Source organism: Erpetoichthys calabaricus, chromosome 14, assembly GCF_900747795.2.
Source record: "Erpetoichthys calabaricus chromosome 14, fErpCal1.3, whole genome shotgun sequence".
In the NCBI taxonomy this organism is placed as follows: Eukaryota; Metazoa; Chordata; class Cladistia; order Polypteriformes; family Polypteridae; genus Erpetoichthys; species Erpetoichthys calabaricus.
In genome coordinates this window covers 5,574,873-5,593,502 of record NC_041407.2, presented here as the reverse complement: position 1 = coordinate 5,593,502, position 18,630 = coordinate 5,574,873, and the positions used below count along the sequence as shown (strand labels likewise).

General features: G+C 43.4%; 1 protein-coding gene across 1 annotated transcript in view; it reads right to left on the bottom strand.

Annotated features, from left to right (window-relative positions):
- Positions 1–2,942: 2,942 nt before the first annotated feature.
- slc25a10a (solute carrier family 25 member 10a) overlaps positions 2,943–18,630 on the bottom strand; it is a 67,086-nt gene continuing 51,398 nt past the window's right edge. The window contains exons 9-11 of the mRNA XM_028818369.2: positions 17,022–17,099; positions 14,841–14,897; positions 2,943–12,714 (exon numbers count right to left, since the gene is read on the bottom strand). Of these exons, the coding sequence (XP_028674202.1) occupies positions 12,613–12,714; positions 14,841–14,897; positions 17,022–17,099 (237 nt within the window). The 3' untranslated portion in view covers positions 2,943–12,612. The remainder of the gene's footprint in view (positions 12,715–14,840; positions 14,898–17,021; positions 17,100–18,630) is intronic.

The window sequence follows — 18,630 nt, the reverse complement described above, 5'->3', positions numbered from 1 at the left end:
AGGGATCACCAGGACTCTAAAGACTTGGACCTTCGTCCTTTTATTGAGATATCAGGAGCGCCACACACCCCTTTCCAGTGACCTCATGACCCCATGATCCTCCCATGCTCTCCCAGTCCATCTACTGACTTCATAGGATAAGTCACCAGAGACATGATGGTCTCTCGACACACCATGAGTGACAGGATCTCCTCGATAGCATTCTAACACAGCCAGACCCCCCCCCCAACCCACCCCCAGCCAGCTGCAGACATAACCTTCTGTCATTGGTCCTGGCAGCAAACACTGCGCCGGCAGAATGCACTTATTGTACCGCAGTCCACTCCGTCGTAATGTGCAGATCAGAGTGGGAATTCCCATTAGAGTCAAATGCAAGAAGATCTCCGATAGGAGAGCCACGATCCAATAGATGTGAAAAGGTGCGATTAGTGGGGGTTTGAGGGGGTTGCACCCTTGGTCTTTCAGTTTCGAGCTTGTGTGGAGTTTCCAGAAAGACATACAGTTCTGGGCAATCGAGTTTACAATGTTAGCTCACTGGAGTTAATAAGGATTAGGATGATCTTGTGAAGTTGGGTCAGAATCCTGTTATCTTGGATTGATTACAACTGTGATCTCGTTAACTAGGGTTAATTAGGGCTGAAATCCCAGTTAAGTTGGGCTAATCAGAATTGAGTTTTGGATCCAGGTAACTAGAGATCATTAGAGCCAGACCCATTAACAAGGGTTAGTTAAACATGGTGGAAGTTCATGGGCTCAACAGGGTTGGATCGAGCGAACAGAAAGGAATGGAGACTGTGATCTGGTTAACTTGGGTTAATTATGTTTGTTAACTTAACATTGCGCTAACTACAGTTTATTGTGATTGTGTTAACTTGATTTGAGCCATCATTAATTATCTGAAGATAATTAGGGCTGTGATGGTTGGAATCCAACTGGAGTTTGGAAAAAGATAACTCTGGTCATAATCTTATTAATTAATTAATTATAGTTATCATCTGTGGTGGGCTGGCGCCCTGCCTGGGGTTTGTTTCCTGCCTTGAGCCCTGTGTTGGCTGGGATTGGCTCCGGCAGACCCCCGTGACCCTGTAGTTAGGATATAGCGGGTTGGATAATGGATGGATGGATGGATGGATAGTTAGTTATCATCTGGATTCAGTTAGTTTAGAGTTAACCAGGATTATGATTCTGCTAAGCAGGCTTACTCAGAGATGTTATCACACTAACGAGGGTTAATAATTAGGCTTTGAATCAAGTTAACTGGGATTTTGATTCCATCAACTTGGGTTAATTAGAGCAGCAATCACATTAGATATTGTGCTAATTAGGGCCATATTAGCATTAATGAGGGTTAATCAGGGCTTGGCCATACTTACCTAGTGATGTGATTCTGTCCACTGGGATTACTTACTGATTTGATCTAGAAAGCTAATTAGTGGTAGGATTACATTAATTACACTTAATTTGATTTATCACATTAATTAGTGTTGATCATGGTCTGGATGTTTTAACTGGGGTAGTAATCATATTAATTAGATGTGGAGTTATTACGATTGCAATTCTGTTCACAATTCTAATTAACCCTAGTCACCACATTAATTAGACTGAGAGCTAATTAGGGCTATGATCCCATTAGCCAGGGTTAATTAGGTGTATCCTGATGTCCTGGCTAAATTGCCCAGCACAGTCTGCTCATTCATCCCTGGTCTCTAATTGGCTCTCTCTGTCTCACCACCTAACAGCTAAGGTGAGATGAGAGCACTGGCGCAAAAATGGCTGCCGTCGCAACATCCAGGGGGTGCCACACATTTGAGGTGGTTGAAGTGGCCCCCCTCTGCCTACATAAAGTGCTTTGAGTACCCCTATATAAAAAGTACATTTATATGGGGATATAGGGGTTAATCAATTAATTAGTATTACAGCTGGTGTGTTTCCATTAACCGGAGTCAATTAGAATTGTAATCACATTAATTAAATCCAAAGCTAATTAGGGTCAGGCTTACATTAATTAGAGTTATCAGAATTATTAATGTTAACCAGAGTTTGGAAAGTTAACTGGAGTTAAGTAGGGGTGTTACTCTGTTGAGTAGAGGTTGCTAGAGTTATAAGAACGGTAATCAGACTGGAGTTAATTAGGGTCACAATTCCATTAATTAGATTTGTCACATGAATTAGTGTTAAGAATTTTAAAGTTAGCTAGAGTTAATTAGGGGTGTAATTCGGTTAACTTGAGTTAGTTGGAGAGGTAATTAGGGTTATTAATCCATTAATTAGATTTATCAAACTAATTAGGTGAAGCGCTAATTAGGGTCATGAGTCCGTTAACTGGTGTTGGATTAACCACACTAATTAGTGTTAACCAGAGTTTGGAAAGTTAACTAGAGTTAATTAGGGGTGTAATTTGGTTAACTTGAGTTAGTTGGAGAGGTAATTAGGGTCATTTGTCCATTAACCTGTGTTGGAGTAACCACACTTATTAGTTTTAATGAGAATTTGGAAAGTTAAGTAGAGTCAATCTGGATTGTGATTCTGTGAAGTAGAGTAAACTAGAGTTGTAAATGCCCTAATCTGATTTCGAGTTCGTTAGGGTCAGAATGGCATTAATTCGGGTTAATTAGATGTATCACATCAATTGGGCCTAATCAGAGTTTGGAGGGTAACTGGTGTTCATTTGGGTTCACTCTGCTTAATTCGAGTCTCCTCGGTGAAGGAGCTCCTGACCCAAAGCTCCCACTCCACGTTCACCAGCCCCACTCCACAAGCGGCAGCAGACACCTAAATTGAGGACACCTCAGCCAGGCCGCCATAGCAGCCTTATCCAGGGTGCGTTTCAGGAATTTTCAAATGCGTTCTTTCATTGTTAATGTGTCAAACAAAGAATATCAATGAGAAGTCTGCATCAGTCGAGGAAGGGAATAATAAATCTTACAGAAAACATTTGGATTGCAAATTAATGACACTTTATTATCATTTTTTAGGCTAACATTATAAGAAGAAACTGCACAAAAATATTAAAAGTAAAAAGTCTGGAATGCTCTGAGGAGTCAAACCAGGAGTGACTAAAGCACACATGATGTCTCATTATGGATCAAAGCTTGGAATGATTCATCAGATAATTGCTGCAATAAAATTCAAAGTTAAAACGATGATGAACAAAAACGCCAAGGATGTCATTTTTTTTTTTTTCGACTCACAGGCGTCACACAGAAACAATATTTTCCACTTAACGTTAAGTTTTAGATCTTTGGACAAGAGGAACATCACTGGATTTTAATGAGCCGTAATCAGACAGCCCACTGAAGGGCGCTGCTGTTAATCATCTGCGCCAATCATTTATAGCGCCTTTCACAGTAAGTACCATCACAAAGAAACAAACCAGCACAAGATAACTGAACAATATGCTGAATGACAGACGGGACTACGGAAAGTGCTCTGTGAGCCTCCTGCTGGCCTTTGATGCGGTTTTGGTTGACCAGTTCCCATAAATGGGATGATCTGGTTCGATTTCAACATTTTTTCCACAAAATTCCTATCTTTTTCATGAAACTTTTTCCTTATTTAGTTAGCACTTTTTTTCTGATTTCAACCACGTTTTAAAGAAGTTAAAAATAAATTGCATCTTTTCAGACACCATTTTGTTTTCCAGTTAGTGCTGAAATGTGAGATGACCAGAAGTCTGTGACGCTTCCATCACAATGGTGTAAAAGGTAGCATTGTGAATTTTCTGGTTGTCCGAGATTACGGAGTCCACAAAAAGATGGCGTGTTTCGTTGCCTTAGCTACTTGGTAAAAGATTACTGTGCTTTTCGTGAAATTAGCTTCAGCTTCACAGTAACTAAAGATTACTGTGCTTCCTGCTTTTGATGATGATTTTGGTTTGGTGTTTTGGCTTGGTTATTTGGTGTATTTGACTTTGGATCTTGGCCTGTTATTATTGTTAAATTTCACCTTCTGGTCTTAATGCAAACCCAAAATGTCTTCTGATCACTCTATGCAGTTCAAGAAAGAGTTCTCATCAAGGAGAATAATCACCAGCTTTTAAAACTGACATCACACTTGAAATAAAATAAACCTACGAGCAAAAAAAAGTCAAATCTGTCAATGGAAAGAGGACAGCTGGTATCGGAAAGATGGCAAATACATACAGGGTGAGCAAAAAGGAAGTATCACATTTCAAACGTTTATTCTACAAAAATGCTACAAGATAAAATAAATTACATTACGACACAAGAAAGGGGATACAAAATAGATTTTTTTCACTGTGTTTTAAAAATTATGTCGTCAAGATGGTGGCCATCGTTAGAGATACACTCTTCAAGATGATTTCTGAACGCTCGTATGACTCTTTCGGCCATTTCAAGGGGAATAGCGGTGATTTGCACTTTGAGCTACATTTTTTTGTATGAAAATGTGCTATATAAATAAATGTTGTTGTTGATTTTGTGGCGAATAGCAGCCTTAAGAGCTTCAAGGTGTTGAGGTCAGTGTGTGTGTATACCTTTAACTTGAGATAGAAATCGCACAGAGCAAGACCAGGTGAGCGTGAAGGCCACCAACATCGCTGTGCAGGGAGATCAGCTTCCCCGGAAACATACCCTGCAAAACTTGCTTGGATCTCCGCACCGTATGAGCTGTCGCTCCATCCTGTTGAAACCAGGCATCCACCCCATCCATTTCTTCCAGCTGGGCCCCAAAAAGTTCTCCAGCATTTCCATGTAACGTTCTGAAGTGATGGTGATCGTTGCTCCCCTCTCCTCAAACAACTTAGGGCCTAAAACACCAAATTATGCAATGGTGCATCAAACTATAAGACGCTCATTGTGCAGGGGTCTCTGATGAAGTTCATCAGGGTTTGTTTAAACCCAATAGCGAAAGTTTTGCTTATTTATGCAACTATTCAAATGGAAATGGGCCTCGTCGCTGCATTCCAATTTGGGATGTCACCATTATTAGAAGGCGCGTTGTGTAGTGATGATTCATTGTTTTTGAAGAATGCATCGACAGCAGAAGCACGGTTGCCGACTGAAAACTACACGGGATTTCCTATCAAAGGACCCCCACCCCAACCCACTTGGCTGCCTGTACCTCGCGCAATGACCTCGAGAAATGTGGTACTTCATTTTGACTCACCCTCTATAAAATAAGCAATAGGAGAAACAAGATGGTGTCCTGCAGAAGGTGCAAGTCCATGGGTTAAACTAAATCCATTATCAAAAGACGATTTAATGACCCACTGAATTTTTCTTGTATGCTACAAACTTCTTTTTATTGTTATTTAAGAAACCACCTTTTCAACTCAGTCATCAGTAACGTTTTTCAACGATTCGAGAGTTTCATCTGGTTAATTTCCGCTCATTATGACCAATCTTTTATTTTTATTGTACATTTTACTTAGCACACCTCACAACGGCTTAACAAAGCAAAAAGGAGTAGAACTTCAAGTCACACGACACACGTGGGCTCAAGGATTAAATTTAGCCCGTTTCCATGCGTTTTAATAACCCGGTTATTCACAGAAACGCAGTTTCAATCACGCCATGTATACCCTTTATTCCGGTTACAGTCACCAGGATATGAGGCTCTGAGAAACCGGTTTAACACACGTAGAGTTTTCGGCGAGTAACCCGGTTATGCGGCCGTGTAATCCCTTAACTGGGTTGCAGTTAAGAAATTTTGCATTCCGTGCTGTCGCAGATGGCTCAAACCTGGGCACTGAGATGCAAGACCAGGGGTTGCCGTTGAGTATTAATGCTTTTTCTCCTCTCTCTATACAAAACTCAGGAAGAAAAGACCACATAAACCGCTGATGACATCACTACGGGCACTTTCAGATGACCTCACACCACTTCCTTCCTACAAACATGTCCTTCCTCTTCCTCTGCTATAAAAGCCGGCGCTGTGGTCACTTGCCATCAGTCCCAGTTTTAGAGATCCAGGAACATTATATAGAGATCAGTCTCTATAGACTACTCTTTCATACTGCACAATATACCGGGTGGATCCCCAACTCTTTTCGATTTGTTGCGTGCTTTATTACAGTGCATGTCCGTTGCACTCCATTAAACTGAGTACATCTTTGCTTTGCACACGCATCCTGCAGCCCCAGATGCAAAACGGTGGATACATTTCCTGAGGCAAATACTCAGGTGATCACATTATTCCATCTCCCACCACATTTCAGAAATTGATAAATGTATGTTGATGACCTGATCGTACAGTGTTAAGTTTAGCAGCACAATCTTGGGAGACACAGGCCCCCATGCTTGGTTTCGGGTTCATGGCAGCCATTGATGTTGTCTAATTAATTTTTTTCTTTTAGAGTGCTTTCCCATAATTGGACTTGCGTGTGTAAATAGGGGTGTTTAAGACACCAGGTTTCTGCCTTAACCGGGTTACTAACCTTATCCCAGTTCTGCATGTGCATGTCAATGAACTCATCGTCTGTGCTCAACGTTTTGATTGCACATCTCAATCATTTGAAGTGGTTTATTTTTTTTGGCTTACACCCATATTTGAATTACCTTGCAGGAATAATAAAGTCCATTTAATGTAATCTAATGAAACATCAAGGCCCAGAGAAAGATAAGCCATCTGGCTGCTGTACTAGAGCTGCATACCGAATGATCACGTAAAGAACACGAGATTACTGGAATAAAAGTCAGCCTTTCAGATGCAGGTAATGAGTGCTCCGTGACAGCCATAAGTCCACAGGCACTCACTCACTCCCTTGGTATTACTTTACCTCCCATACGAGCCAACATTCTTTCATTTTGATGAAATAAAACCATAAACCGTCAAACACTGTGTTACATCGAGTCTGTAAAACTCAAACTAGTTCCTCGTCAGACAAAACACAACCATACAGCCGATAGAAAAATATGCATCACATTTTATAAAAAGCCACAAGAACGGCGTCAGACATTTATATCCAAAATTTGAACGGGTAAAACTATGCCAGGAATAGAATAGAGAATACAACATTGCTTTAGGATCTGAATGGCCTAACACAGGCTCTGATTTACTGGAAGGGCTGAAGGCAGGGGGTGAAGACCCCCTAAGAGAGAGTTCCTTGTTAAGGATGATGGATGAAGAACAGTAAGCGAGACAAGAGAGAGACGTGGTGCGGAGGTTAAAGGAGAAACAGACCAAGTGGACTGATTAGCCAAAGAGTTGCACCAAGATGGAGGTGGACGAGGCCTATCGGAGAACCAAAGGAGACGCCGATGGAGGTGGTACCAGATGATAAGAAAAGAATGGAACTAACAACTAAAGGATGTCCAGGACCATGAAGAGTGGAGGAAAAAAGGTTTGGGTGTAACGTCTGCAACAGTTCAGGCATGCTGGGGGTGGGAGGAAGCTCAACCGGATATTAGAAACACGGAAATGAGCCGGACAGAATTCAGAAGCTGCTCCATTCACAGAACAGGGCGAGACGTCCTGGTCCTCTCCACAATACACCTGGACTATAACACTGGGAAAATTGGGGAAAATGGCCAGGAAAAGGGGTGAGGATGAGGATAATGAGAAAATAATTTAAACCACCGGCGAGCTAAAAAGCAATTATGTCCATTGAAATACAACGAATTATAAATTCATAGGTAAATATGATGGCAGGAACAATCATTATGGCACACGTAAACCAAAAGGCACTTGCCTTCATCACTTCTCCATGACGTTACCTCAAAAAGCTGAGAGAAAAGAACCTTCCGAGGGGTCTCGTACCGTAAACGTCCAGAATTCATGGAAGCAACGATCCTAAGGTAATCCGCAGAAATCCTGTTAGCTAACATGGCGTAAGTGTGCATACTGTACAAAGAAAAGCAGAAATACTGTCAGTCTTCAAAATTCATTTTCTGTGCTGTGCAAAACTTTTAAAAAACCACCAAATCTGCACTCATTCCAAATCAAGCCCCCCAGGAAGGAGTTTTCAGGTTTGCGAGTGAAGCGGTTATCACTTTTATGGTTAAATGTGCATCATAATGGAAGCCGCAGCGCCTTGTGATGGCAGCACCCTGGGTGAAGTGGGCCATCAAACGTTGTCGGTGTACAGTGAGGGGCATCGTATCACACTATTATCAAACCCTGCTCTGCAAATACAGTAAACTGGTGGACGAGCCAAGATACCGCAGGGGGGCGTAGGATAGCAGTTCAGTGTCATCAAAACTTCTAAGGTATATCAGGTCTTAGCTCCAGGGACAAGTGCCGGACATCTGCTAAAAAACATTCTCTCTTTATAGAGGGGGCATGACATTCATCAGGTCTTCTTCCTTTTGGAATCATCATGCTGTGAATTGTCTGTCCATAGATGAACAAAAAAAAAGTTAATGAAAGAGGGGACAGATGGGAGACCAAGGAAAAGCAAGGCCGGGATGCGATGTCAATAACAAGCACAAGAAGTAACCGTTGAAGTGGGTCGGAATTTAAGTGACAATCGGAGCTCATTAAACTCAAAAATCTGGCCGTTATGGAAGAAGCGGATTCTGTTAACTTTGGCTTACAGCAGAAAGGAAACAGACGCCAAGTCGGGACACAGCTGGAATAAGGAAACCATCGTGGCTCCCGATGACGGCACGTGGCCCACTGGTCTGCCAGATTAAATTGAAAACTGGAAATGCATGGATGTGAGTTTTCAAAGAGCTGGTAAGGAGCCCAATTCCTTCTGATTCATTTGGTGGATAGAGCCAAGACACATCTGATCTCGTTTTTACCGCACGATCCTTAACGGAACACGTGAGTGCAAATGAAGGGGAGCGTTTAAATTCACATTTGCTGGGCTAAGTTTACTCTGCGCTGGCAGAGTGAATAATGACTTAAAAAAAAAAAAAAAGATTCTGAGGGATGACATCAACAATTAAAATGTGTAAAAGGACCGAGAAGGGAATGAGAAAGTTTAGAAAATGAATGGACGGACTCTCCTGGTTTTCTGGTCTGCTGTTCCTTGGCACAAACACGATGCCACGCCACTTGGGCTCTAGTTCGCTTGTGTTATGTCTGTCGCTGCACAGCTCTGGATGTAACAAAGGCATCTCGCATTTCAATATGAAGTATTAACAATCCGACAACACATTGGACCCAACCATTTAGTAGTGGCGCTCTGCTTTCAATCTGGCAGTGCAAAGATGATGGAGAGCCTGCTACGTTTTCATCTTGCCAAGTTTAGAAGAAGCCAATAAATGGAGCAAAGACCACAAGATGTCAGACGAAAAAAAAAAAAAAAAAAGAGAGGAGAGCGTTCAGCGCCTTACGCTCCTCCATCTGTCTAACTATCTCAGCCAGATACGTTTAAAAAGTTGTCCAGGTTTCCACATGAAGAAGTGCTCCCTGGTTCTCCATTTTAAAATACTAAATACCCCTAAACCCTTCTCCTTAATCTCTTATTAGATGTCCCCAAGTGAGTGATTCACTGTTTGAACTGAAAGGAATCCCTGGCTCAGCTTTATGAATGCCTACTTGAGGTCGCCATGCAGACGGTCAAACTCCCTTAAGCGGTCAGAGTAAGACTTGCCCTTCAATCCTTGCATGGACAGCTGCTGCGTCTCTTTTGTGACGTAGTGACCTGACCAGCCAGCCGTGTGCAGTCTAAAGGCCTCCTTAGTGAATTTCTCTTATTTTTGTAACCCAGCAGGAATGTGATATGCAGGGTGAGTCAAAATTATGTTAACATGAATGGATTCTTTTTATCTCGGCCACACCTTTCCAGGTCGATGGATAGGTCATAGTGGACCATTGCCATGGCCTCCACACTCCCCTGATTTGACACTCTGTGATTTCTGGTTATGGGGTATGGTGAAGGAACGCGTGGATAGCCACAAAGTTTGTGATATCAATGACCTGAAGGACAGAACACAGACTGTGGTATCATCTATTCCCCACGAAATGTGTGTCCGGGCTTTAAATGGTACTGTTGCTTATTGGTTTGTGTGTGTTGAACGTGATGGCAAACAGGTCGAGACATTCCTGTAAATCATCTTGCACATGTGAAGTATGTTTTGTGAATAAATTGTTTCTGTCTTTCAAATGTTAACATAATTTTGACTCACCCTGTATTTTAATTGGGGCCTACATATGTCATAGCTCTGTTATGAAGGCCACAATCGATCAAAATGCATGAGCTTTGGTGGCCGATTGTGCCAAAGGCAAGCCTCCATTCCAGATCTGCAATTTCTTGGATCCCTGGTGCACCTTGGGTTGCCTGGAGGCCTTTTTCAGCCCTCTGGTGCACATCTCTCTGCCTGCTGGTCAACTGTGCATACTAATGCTCCGTGGCTTTGGGTAGAATTACTCAGTCAGCCAACGTAACCAAACAGTGTGGCGGTGGTGTCAGTAGTGGCTACAGTGGACGGTAACCCTGTAGAGGCAGCGACCTCATAAGGCCACACATGCAGTGAAGTGACGAAGAGAGAGCAGGCAGGGAGGACTGGTGAAGAAGAGTGGCAGGAGTGATTTGTAATAGGTCTAAAAAACGGTAGTGACGCCAGCTGTGTTGTATGGTTTGGAGACGTTGGGAATGACAAAAAGACAGGAGGCAGAGCAGGAAGTGGCAGAGTTGAAGATGCTACGATTTTCGTTTGGAATAACAAGGGTAGACAGGATTAGGAATGAGTACATCAGAGGGACAACACAGGTATGACAGTGTGGTCACAAATTGAGATTGAGATGGTTTGGGCACATGTAAAGAATAGATGATGGGTACACCGGAGAACGTTGAGGATGGAACCGCCAGGCAAGAGGAAAAGAGGAAGGCCAAAGAGGAGGTTTATGGATGTGGCGAGGGAGGACATGAAGGCAGTCGGTGAGCCAGAAAATGAGATAAAAGACAGGGGACAGACGGAGACAGATGATTCACTGTGACGACCCCTAAATGGGAGCAGCCAAAAGAAGAAGCTGACATGGAGTATCTTACACTGGGACTACATATGAAACGACTGGAGGGTAGCAGGGTGCAGGATTCTGAGCCACACAAGTAAAATGAAGGTTTGATTGATTCTGACCTTCAGGCTGACTTGGACCTTCCGCTCTGTACCAAAAGCTTCTGGAAGGATCTCATGGCGGCAGCAGCCAGGCGAATTGTACGCACCACAATGGTGTAATTTTGGGTTGAGGGCATATCAACCTCCCATCTAAGCTTTGTGCAATTCCTAAACAGGTAAGCTCAAGTGACAATCCAAAAATCCGAGTAATTCAGCGGACACCTACATTCGGGCAAAAGGAAGGGGTTTACAATACTGGCAGGAAGCTTCACAAAACGAGAGTACATTATTTTAAGAGAATTTGAAAAGCAAAAACGGTCACAATTTTCCTCAATCAGAAACCATCAACAATGGTGACTGATGTAATGATACCCTTTACTTCTTATAAAGTGGGTACCTTTAATCATAACCTTTAAGGTCTCTGGCAGAACTGGCACCTCCTGCCATTCCACCAGAAAGTTCATCTCACACTCAGTATTTATTAAAGATATTGGCTGTCTCCTGTAAACACAAAAAAGTAGAATATGCAACACTCGTTCAACCATTAAGGTCGATGTACCGGCCCAAAAAAACACTAGGTAAACCCCCCCAGACTGGTGATCCACACCTTGGCAGCCTGATTAATACAAATTACACAGTTACAAACAATACAGTAGAATTAAGAAGACTCTGTCTCTACTAGTTCAGTGTTTCTGAATAAGTGCCAGTCTTATGTTTGACATTTTTCACATTTCTATCTATACACTTTATGTAAAGCGACACCAGAGTGGGCATTCAGACTGAACACTCCTGGCTTTAAGGCACTTCTGGTTACATCGTTGCCCACTTCCAGTTTTATACTAAGCACCAACTCCCCAAGTAATTCATCCTCTAGAAAACCTCAAGATCTGTTTTAATTGGCCATACTACAGAAGAAAACGTACAAATCACAGAAAACAGTGTAAACGTGCACATACTTGGTGGGGTCTCGAGTCTACAGACCAGTAAGGAAAACACCAAAAGTAAAAAATAAAAATAATAAAAAATAAAAATAACAGGTGAATTAATGCCCCTTTCAAGGTTTGTATGATTCCAGACAACCATATAAAGCCAGCCGTCTCCATCTGGAGGCAACCCAGAACTGTCCTTAGTGTAAGTGGACAAAGGGCCCCCATTTAAACTAACACAAGTGACTGTGACTAATTAAAGTTGAAAATGCCACTAAAATGCCCCTTTACTGCTTTGTGGCCTGCAGTGAGATACAGTGGTGACAAATGACCTCATTCAGGACACACATTACACAAATTCATTCAACTGCTCGTTTGTTTAAGAAAGAGTGATACTGCTAAGCTATAAACTAAAACGTCTTATTTTTTGTCTCCCTAAATGAAAAAGACACCACATTTAGTGTGTTAAATCAAAATGACAATAAATCAAAATCTTTTCATTACAATATATTAAGATTCAGCATAAAACTATCAATTAGAATTACTCCCCTAACTAAGTACACTGGAATTGTATTTCATTTTTATAATTAAAGGCTGCAAACTTGATTGACAAAGGACATGACTCCGTCGTCCGTTTCTTTTCGTCTGTCGCTGCTCTCCACAAATTGGAAAGGTGGGAAGTGCCGACTCTCCATGCTGGGTCCCCCTCCCCCAAAACATCATGCTATAACTTTGATCCCAAAGTTCTTTCGAAGTTGTTCAAGAAAGACAAATGTGAGGATCGTGTGTGGGACAAGTCGAATTGCAGCAGGAACAAAGCCCTGTAGTGAAGAGAAGTCAGAAAATAATGAAAGAAAAGAATAAAACGTTTACTCTTCTACTCTATGGCAGCCAACAGGCAGACTAAAGCCGATGTCACATTACACGACTTCTGGTTGGAGGGGATGTCAAACTGCCAACTGCTCATTTTGCTGCTGGGGTATGTCAGATTACGTAACTAGGAATCACAGGCTCATGTCAAACTTGTAGCAGCATTGCTTAAAATTGCCTACAACTCCCAGCAGCCCTGGCAGAGCTACACCATTGGGCAAATTCAGAGGGTGCAGGGGTTGCTGGGAAGGAGGATAATTAAGCTGGCAAATTCAGAGGGTGCAGGGGTTGCTGGGAAGGAGGGTAATTAAGCAGACTCTTCAAAAGGGAGCCAAAAAGATGCTGAGGAGATTGTGATCAACTGTAATCCACGGTGGTTGACTTGTAAGTTGTAGCATTTGTTTTTAAGCCTCACACACACAATTGAATTACAACTCAACCACTGTGAACTTCAGATTCTATCTGGATGTATGTACCTCAAAGTGCCTGCTTATCTATGTGATTTTGTCAAGGGTGGGTACCTCTTTGTCTGCGGAGCACACCCAAACTTCTCACTACAACTGGAACCTGGTAGGACAAAACTTTACATTTCTTTCAGAGGGTAGTTCACTGGGATTGTCATTCCACACTCCATTGTCATCTGCGCCTGCTGTCCTGGACTGTGTTTGGACTTTACTGTTAGTGTCTGTTGTTTTGTTCTGTTTCATGTGTGTAAATAATTATTGCCGGCGGGGAAACTGGGAGGACTTTTGCACATGTGCCGTTTATTTAATAATATTTTTTTTCCTTCTTTATTAGTTGAATATATACTTTATTATCTTTATTATATGTTTAATAATTTATCAAGTCTTTGAACCACTTATCTGTGTCTGTGTGTGTGTGTGTGTGCGTCAGGTCAAGGCAGAGGGTGTTCCTGCAGTGCCCATAATAAAATAAACAAATCTCGGTCTTTGGACAGTGTGAATCTTAGTGTCCTTGTGACCGCTACATGACTGCGTGAGAACTTTGCAGCACGGTTTCACATTTTGCAGGTATTGCAAGCTCCACCATTGTTTTGGACCGCAAATAACTGTTATTTTAATTACTTATTATTTGGCTGACACCTTCATCCACTGCGACTTATAATATCTGAGATACAACTAAATAAAGAAATGTATTTGTTTTTCCAATTGGAACACAGGCAGGTGAAGTGACCAGCTCATGGTCACACAGTGTTAGTAGCTGGACTTGAACCCACAACCTTGGGGTTGGAAGTCCAAATGTCTTACCCATTATGCCACATTGCCTGCCTGATGGAGCCTGAGCCCGTGCCAAATCTTTGCAGTTACAGCACGTTCAGCTGCAATCTCAGCCCCCCCATTATGTTGAGGTACATAAAACACGAGACATCAGACAGATGAGCCTCTCTCCTGTTTTTAAGGCCCACAATCCTTATTGATTACTAAGGGGCTTTGCCACCCGCCCGCTTTGCTTTCCCACCCGCCCGCTTTGCTTTCCCACCCGGGGCGCGCTACGCACCAGCCACTTCACATCTCTGCCGCTCATGTTGTGAAGGGGGTCTAAACGCACGCTAAGGTGATGCGGACGGATCATCTGCTGGCTTGCTGCTGCCGAGCTGCGTGTTCTGCTTGTCCCACTGCGCGTCAGTCATTTAAAAGCCTGCACAGCAGTTGTCCTTTTGTCTCACTGGCTTGTCTCGCGGGACGTTAAAGTGTCTTCCGAGAAGATCATGTCTCGACCCAAGATTTTTTTTATTACAATAGAGAGATATGGATTGCACTCACAGGTGGGCGATCATTGGTTGTCCGCGCTCACACGCACACAAGCCCGCCTCTGCTACTTAAGACGAAGTCAAAGTGGATTTGTCAGGGCTAGTCGCAGACTGGTCTGACTGAGTCACTGGGCATGTCAAACTTGACAGCTGGAGTTTACTGGAGCACGCCACGACTGCCTGCTAAGATTACGCAAATGAAGTCCATGACTGGAAATCGCTGGAAAAGTCGTGTGAAGTGACATGGCCGTAACACATTACATTCATTGACAAACAAGTCAGAGTAATTCGGGGTGATGGTTTTACCTTATAAAAGGCCAAAGGTCCCAGTTTTCCTGTCTCCACTATGCAATGTATTACACCCTGAAAGGCACAAAAAAGCAGAAACACAGTCATGAATAGAAAAACTGGCGGCGACTGCTCAGAGTCAGCACTTCTAGAAACCTTAACTGTGTGCAACACAAACACGAACATGGACAGAGAAACATTTGCTCTATGAAAACTGTAGCATAACGTTAAAAATACAAACACTCACAATTTATACATAAACAATAAAAATGGAATAATGCCACACAGGTGAGATGGTACAAACACTGGTAATGTAATTGCTGCCAATCACAACAGGCCACAGGACCCGCTATACCCCAGTAATGTGTGAGGACCCTGCTAAGTCAGGGGCACCAAGAAAAGCCCAGGACCCTGGGAAACATGCACTTAAGTGGCAGCAATGAGGACATGTCAGGTAATAAATGTCTCCCTGCTCTCCTCCAGGTCTCTGAGGGAATGCCTGGCCACTTTGATAAGAGGGTGAGGGTCCAGGATTGTGTGGACACCTGGTTATACTCCGAGTCGGGAGGTATAGCCGTGGCAAGGGTAGAAAGAGAGGCCAAAGAGAGAGAAATGTAGGAGGTGGCAAGCAGGAAGAGATAAACTGAGGTGGGCGAAGTGGGCCAAGCACCCTGCCTGGTAGACAGGAGTAACCTTAGTTTAATCAGGCCCAGAGGACTGCAAGGTTTATTTTTTTACCTATCATTTGGTATCCTTACCACCTAAACATGATACTCTTCTGTTTATTCCTCTTCTTCTTCTTTCAGCTGCTCCTGTTTGGGGTTGCCATAGTGGATCATCTGTTTCCATATCTTCCTGTCCTCGTCATCTTGCTCTATCACACCCATTACCCTGCACGTCCCCTCTCACCACATCCATAAACCTTCTCTCAGGCGTTCCTCTTGTCTGGCAGCTCTGTCCTTAGCACCCTTCACTCATTATACCCAGCATGTCTCCTCTGCACATGTCCAAACCAACGCAATCTCGCCTCTCTGACTTTGTCTCCAAACTGTCCAACCTGAGCTGACCCTCTAATGTCCTCATTTCTAATCCTGTCCATCCTCATCACACCCAATGCAAATCTTAGCATCTTTAACTCTGCCACCTCCAGCTCTGTCTCCTGCTTTTTGGTCAGTGCCATCGTCTCCAGCCCTTATAACATAGCTGGTCTCACTACTGTCCTATAGACCTTCCCTTTCACTCTTGCTGGTACCCATCGGTCACAAATCACTCCTGACACTCATCTCCACCCATTCTACCCTGCCTGCACTACTCTCTTCTGCACTCCCAATTACTCCATACTGTTGTATTTAAACTCATCCAGCTTCGCCAACTCTACTCCCTGCACCCTCACCATTCCTCTGACCTCCCTCTCATTCACACACATGTATTCCGTCTTGATCTCACTGACCTTCATTCCTCTCCTCTCTAGAGCACATCTCCACCTCTCCATGGTCTGTTTGACCAACTCCCTACTCTTATTACAGATCACAATGTCATCTGCAAACCTCTTAGTCCACGGGGTCTCCTATCTAATCTCTAATGTATATCTTTGGGTATAATGGAGGAAAACAGCAGCACTAACCACGGTACTAATGTGTCTTTCCCATAAAGGATCCACAACAAAGGCAGCTGTGACTTCTGTACCACTTTAAGCCACACGTGAGGAGTGGTGGATCGGAGGTTAAGGATCTGCGCTGGTATCGGGGAGGTTTTCAGATTCAAATTCTGCTACAGTCTATTCTGTTGGACCCTTGAGCAAGGCCCTTAACCTGACAGCTGCTCCAGGGGGTGCTGTACAATGGCTGACCCTCCGCTCTGACCCTCCAAAAGGGTCGTGTGAAAAGACTTAATAAAGTGTATCAAAATCAAAAGGTGATTCCCTTTGTAGTTTGCATTCCTAAATGTTCTCCTCATTGTGTCTTCGTGGAGGAAGTTTGACATTTCTTCTCTAGATTGTCTTCGATGCACCTCAGAACAAATCCTCTGAACCCGTGTGTGTGTGAGGCATTTAAGGAGTGAGGTCTTTGCTGCTACATCTTTTGCCACATCATAACCCACAATTTGTCATTTTTACATTCGCTTTCACAATGCATCTACTAAGACGTAGGAGAGACCTGCGTGTTATTAAATAAAAGCAGACATGTGTGAGCATCTTACCCGGTATTCCCCTTTGGAGTTCATCAGCCTGGTCTTCAAAACATCCAAAGGCTGGCAAAGGAAAGTGGCACAGCCACCCTGCAGGGAAACAAAAAAAAGAAAGAAAGAAAACAAGCTTTACATGTTTTTATTTTCAGCTTGGGTGCTGTGAGTTTATTTTAGTCGAGGCCAGTCCTTACACGCTGCTGGTGCCTTATCAGTTTTGGACGCGCTAAGCTGACTCTGCTCTCCAGCAAGGTATGCAAACTTGCCACACAATCTGTGGAGGGAAGAAGCGGCGGTGTAATGAAGCAGACATGTCACAGTCAGCAGCACAACAGTGGTGCAGTAAGCACATAAACGGCAGAGTGAGCCGAGGTTGATCCTTCTGGTTTATTCTTTATGATTCGGAAATGGGATGAGCAGGATAGAAAATGGAGGAGTCTGTAAGGTGCGTGGGTACAGTGGGGCAGCAGCTGGCTGCACTCAAAAACGCAGGTCCTGCTTAAACGTGAAAATGAAAAATCAGTCCTGCAATCACGATGGCAAATTCTTACTTGTAGGTGCTAATCCAGTACAGCAATGTGTAAAAGTAAGTGCACCCCATGAAGTGGTTTTTCTTCTTCAAAACTAGGGGGCTTCGCTAGCCAAGACATTCCCGCCAGCACTATGCGCCGTTGTGAAGAGGGGGGCTGAACGCACTCTAAGGAGACGCAGTCGCTCCTCCGAAACCCCTCTTAAACGGTGACACAATGGGAAACAAATAGTCAGTCAGTCAGTCATTGTCCAACCCACTATATCCTAAGACAGGGTTACGGGGGTCTGCTGGAGCCAATCCTAGCCAGCACAGGGCGCAAGGCAGGGACAAATCCTGGGCAGGGCGCCAGCCCACCGCAGGGCACACACACACTAGGGACAATCTAGGATCGCCAATGCACCTAACCTGCATGTCTTTGGACTGTGGGCGGAAACCGGAGCACCCGGAGGAAACCCACGCAGACACAAGGAGAACATGCAAACTCCATGCAGGTCTCCTTACTACTACTACGCTACCGTGCTGCCTGAGAAATAAATTGATTTTTTTTTTTTTTTTTTACCTCCTCTTTGCTCGATCAGTTGCTGGCTTGCTGCTGATGCCGTGCCGCGTGATCTGCATCACGTGCGCCGCTGCGAACATTTAAAAGCCTGTACAGTAGCTGTTCTTTTGTCTCACTGCCTTGTCTCTCTCCTCCCCCAGACATCCTCAAACACTATTCGATCTCTTTTCACTGTTCCATTATTTCACTGAGTAATATTTTTCACTTTTTTGCGCTAATGCGATCTTTACTATCATTTTTTTAAGACGTTCGAATTTTCCTACTTCCATCATCTCTAACATGCTCTGCATTTGTACTGTGCCAACATTTTTGAATTCTTTACGACGTTCTACTTTTGTCTTTTTCCGGCCCTGGGCGTGGTTAAAATCTCTTGGCACAAAGTCTAGTCTCACGGGATGGGCTGATTATTACTTTCCTTATTTTCAGAATTTGCACATAAGATTATTTTTGTTCTTTTTTGCATTCTTTTCTCTCCAACGCTTTTGGGTCTCTTTTCGACGCGCAGCTCTTTCTTCTTCACTTAGTCGTTGATG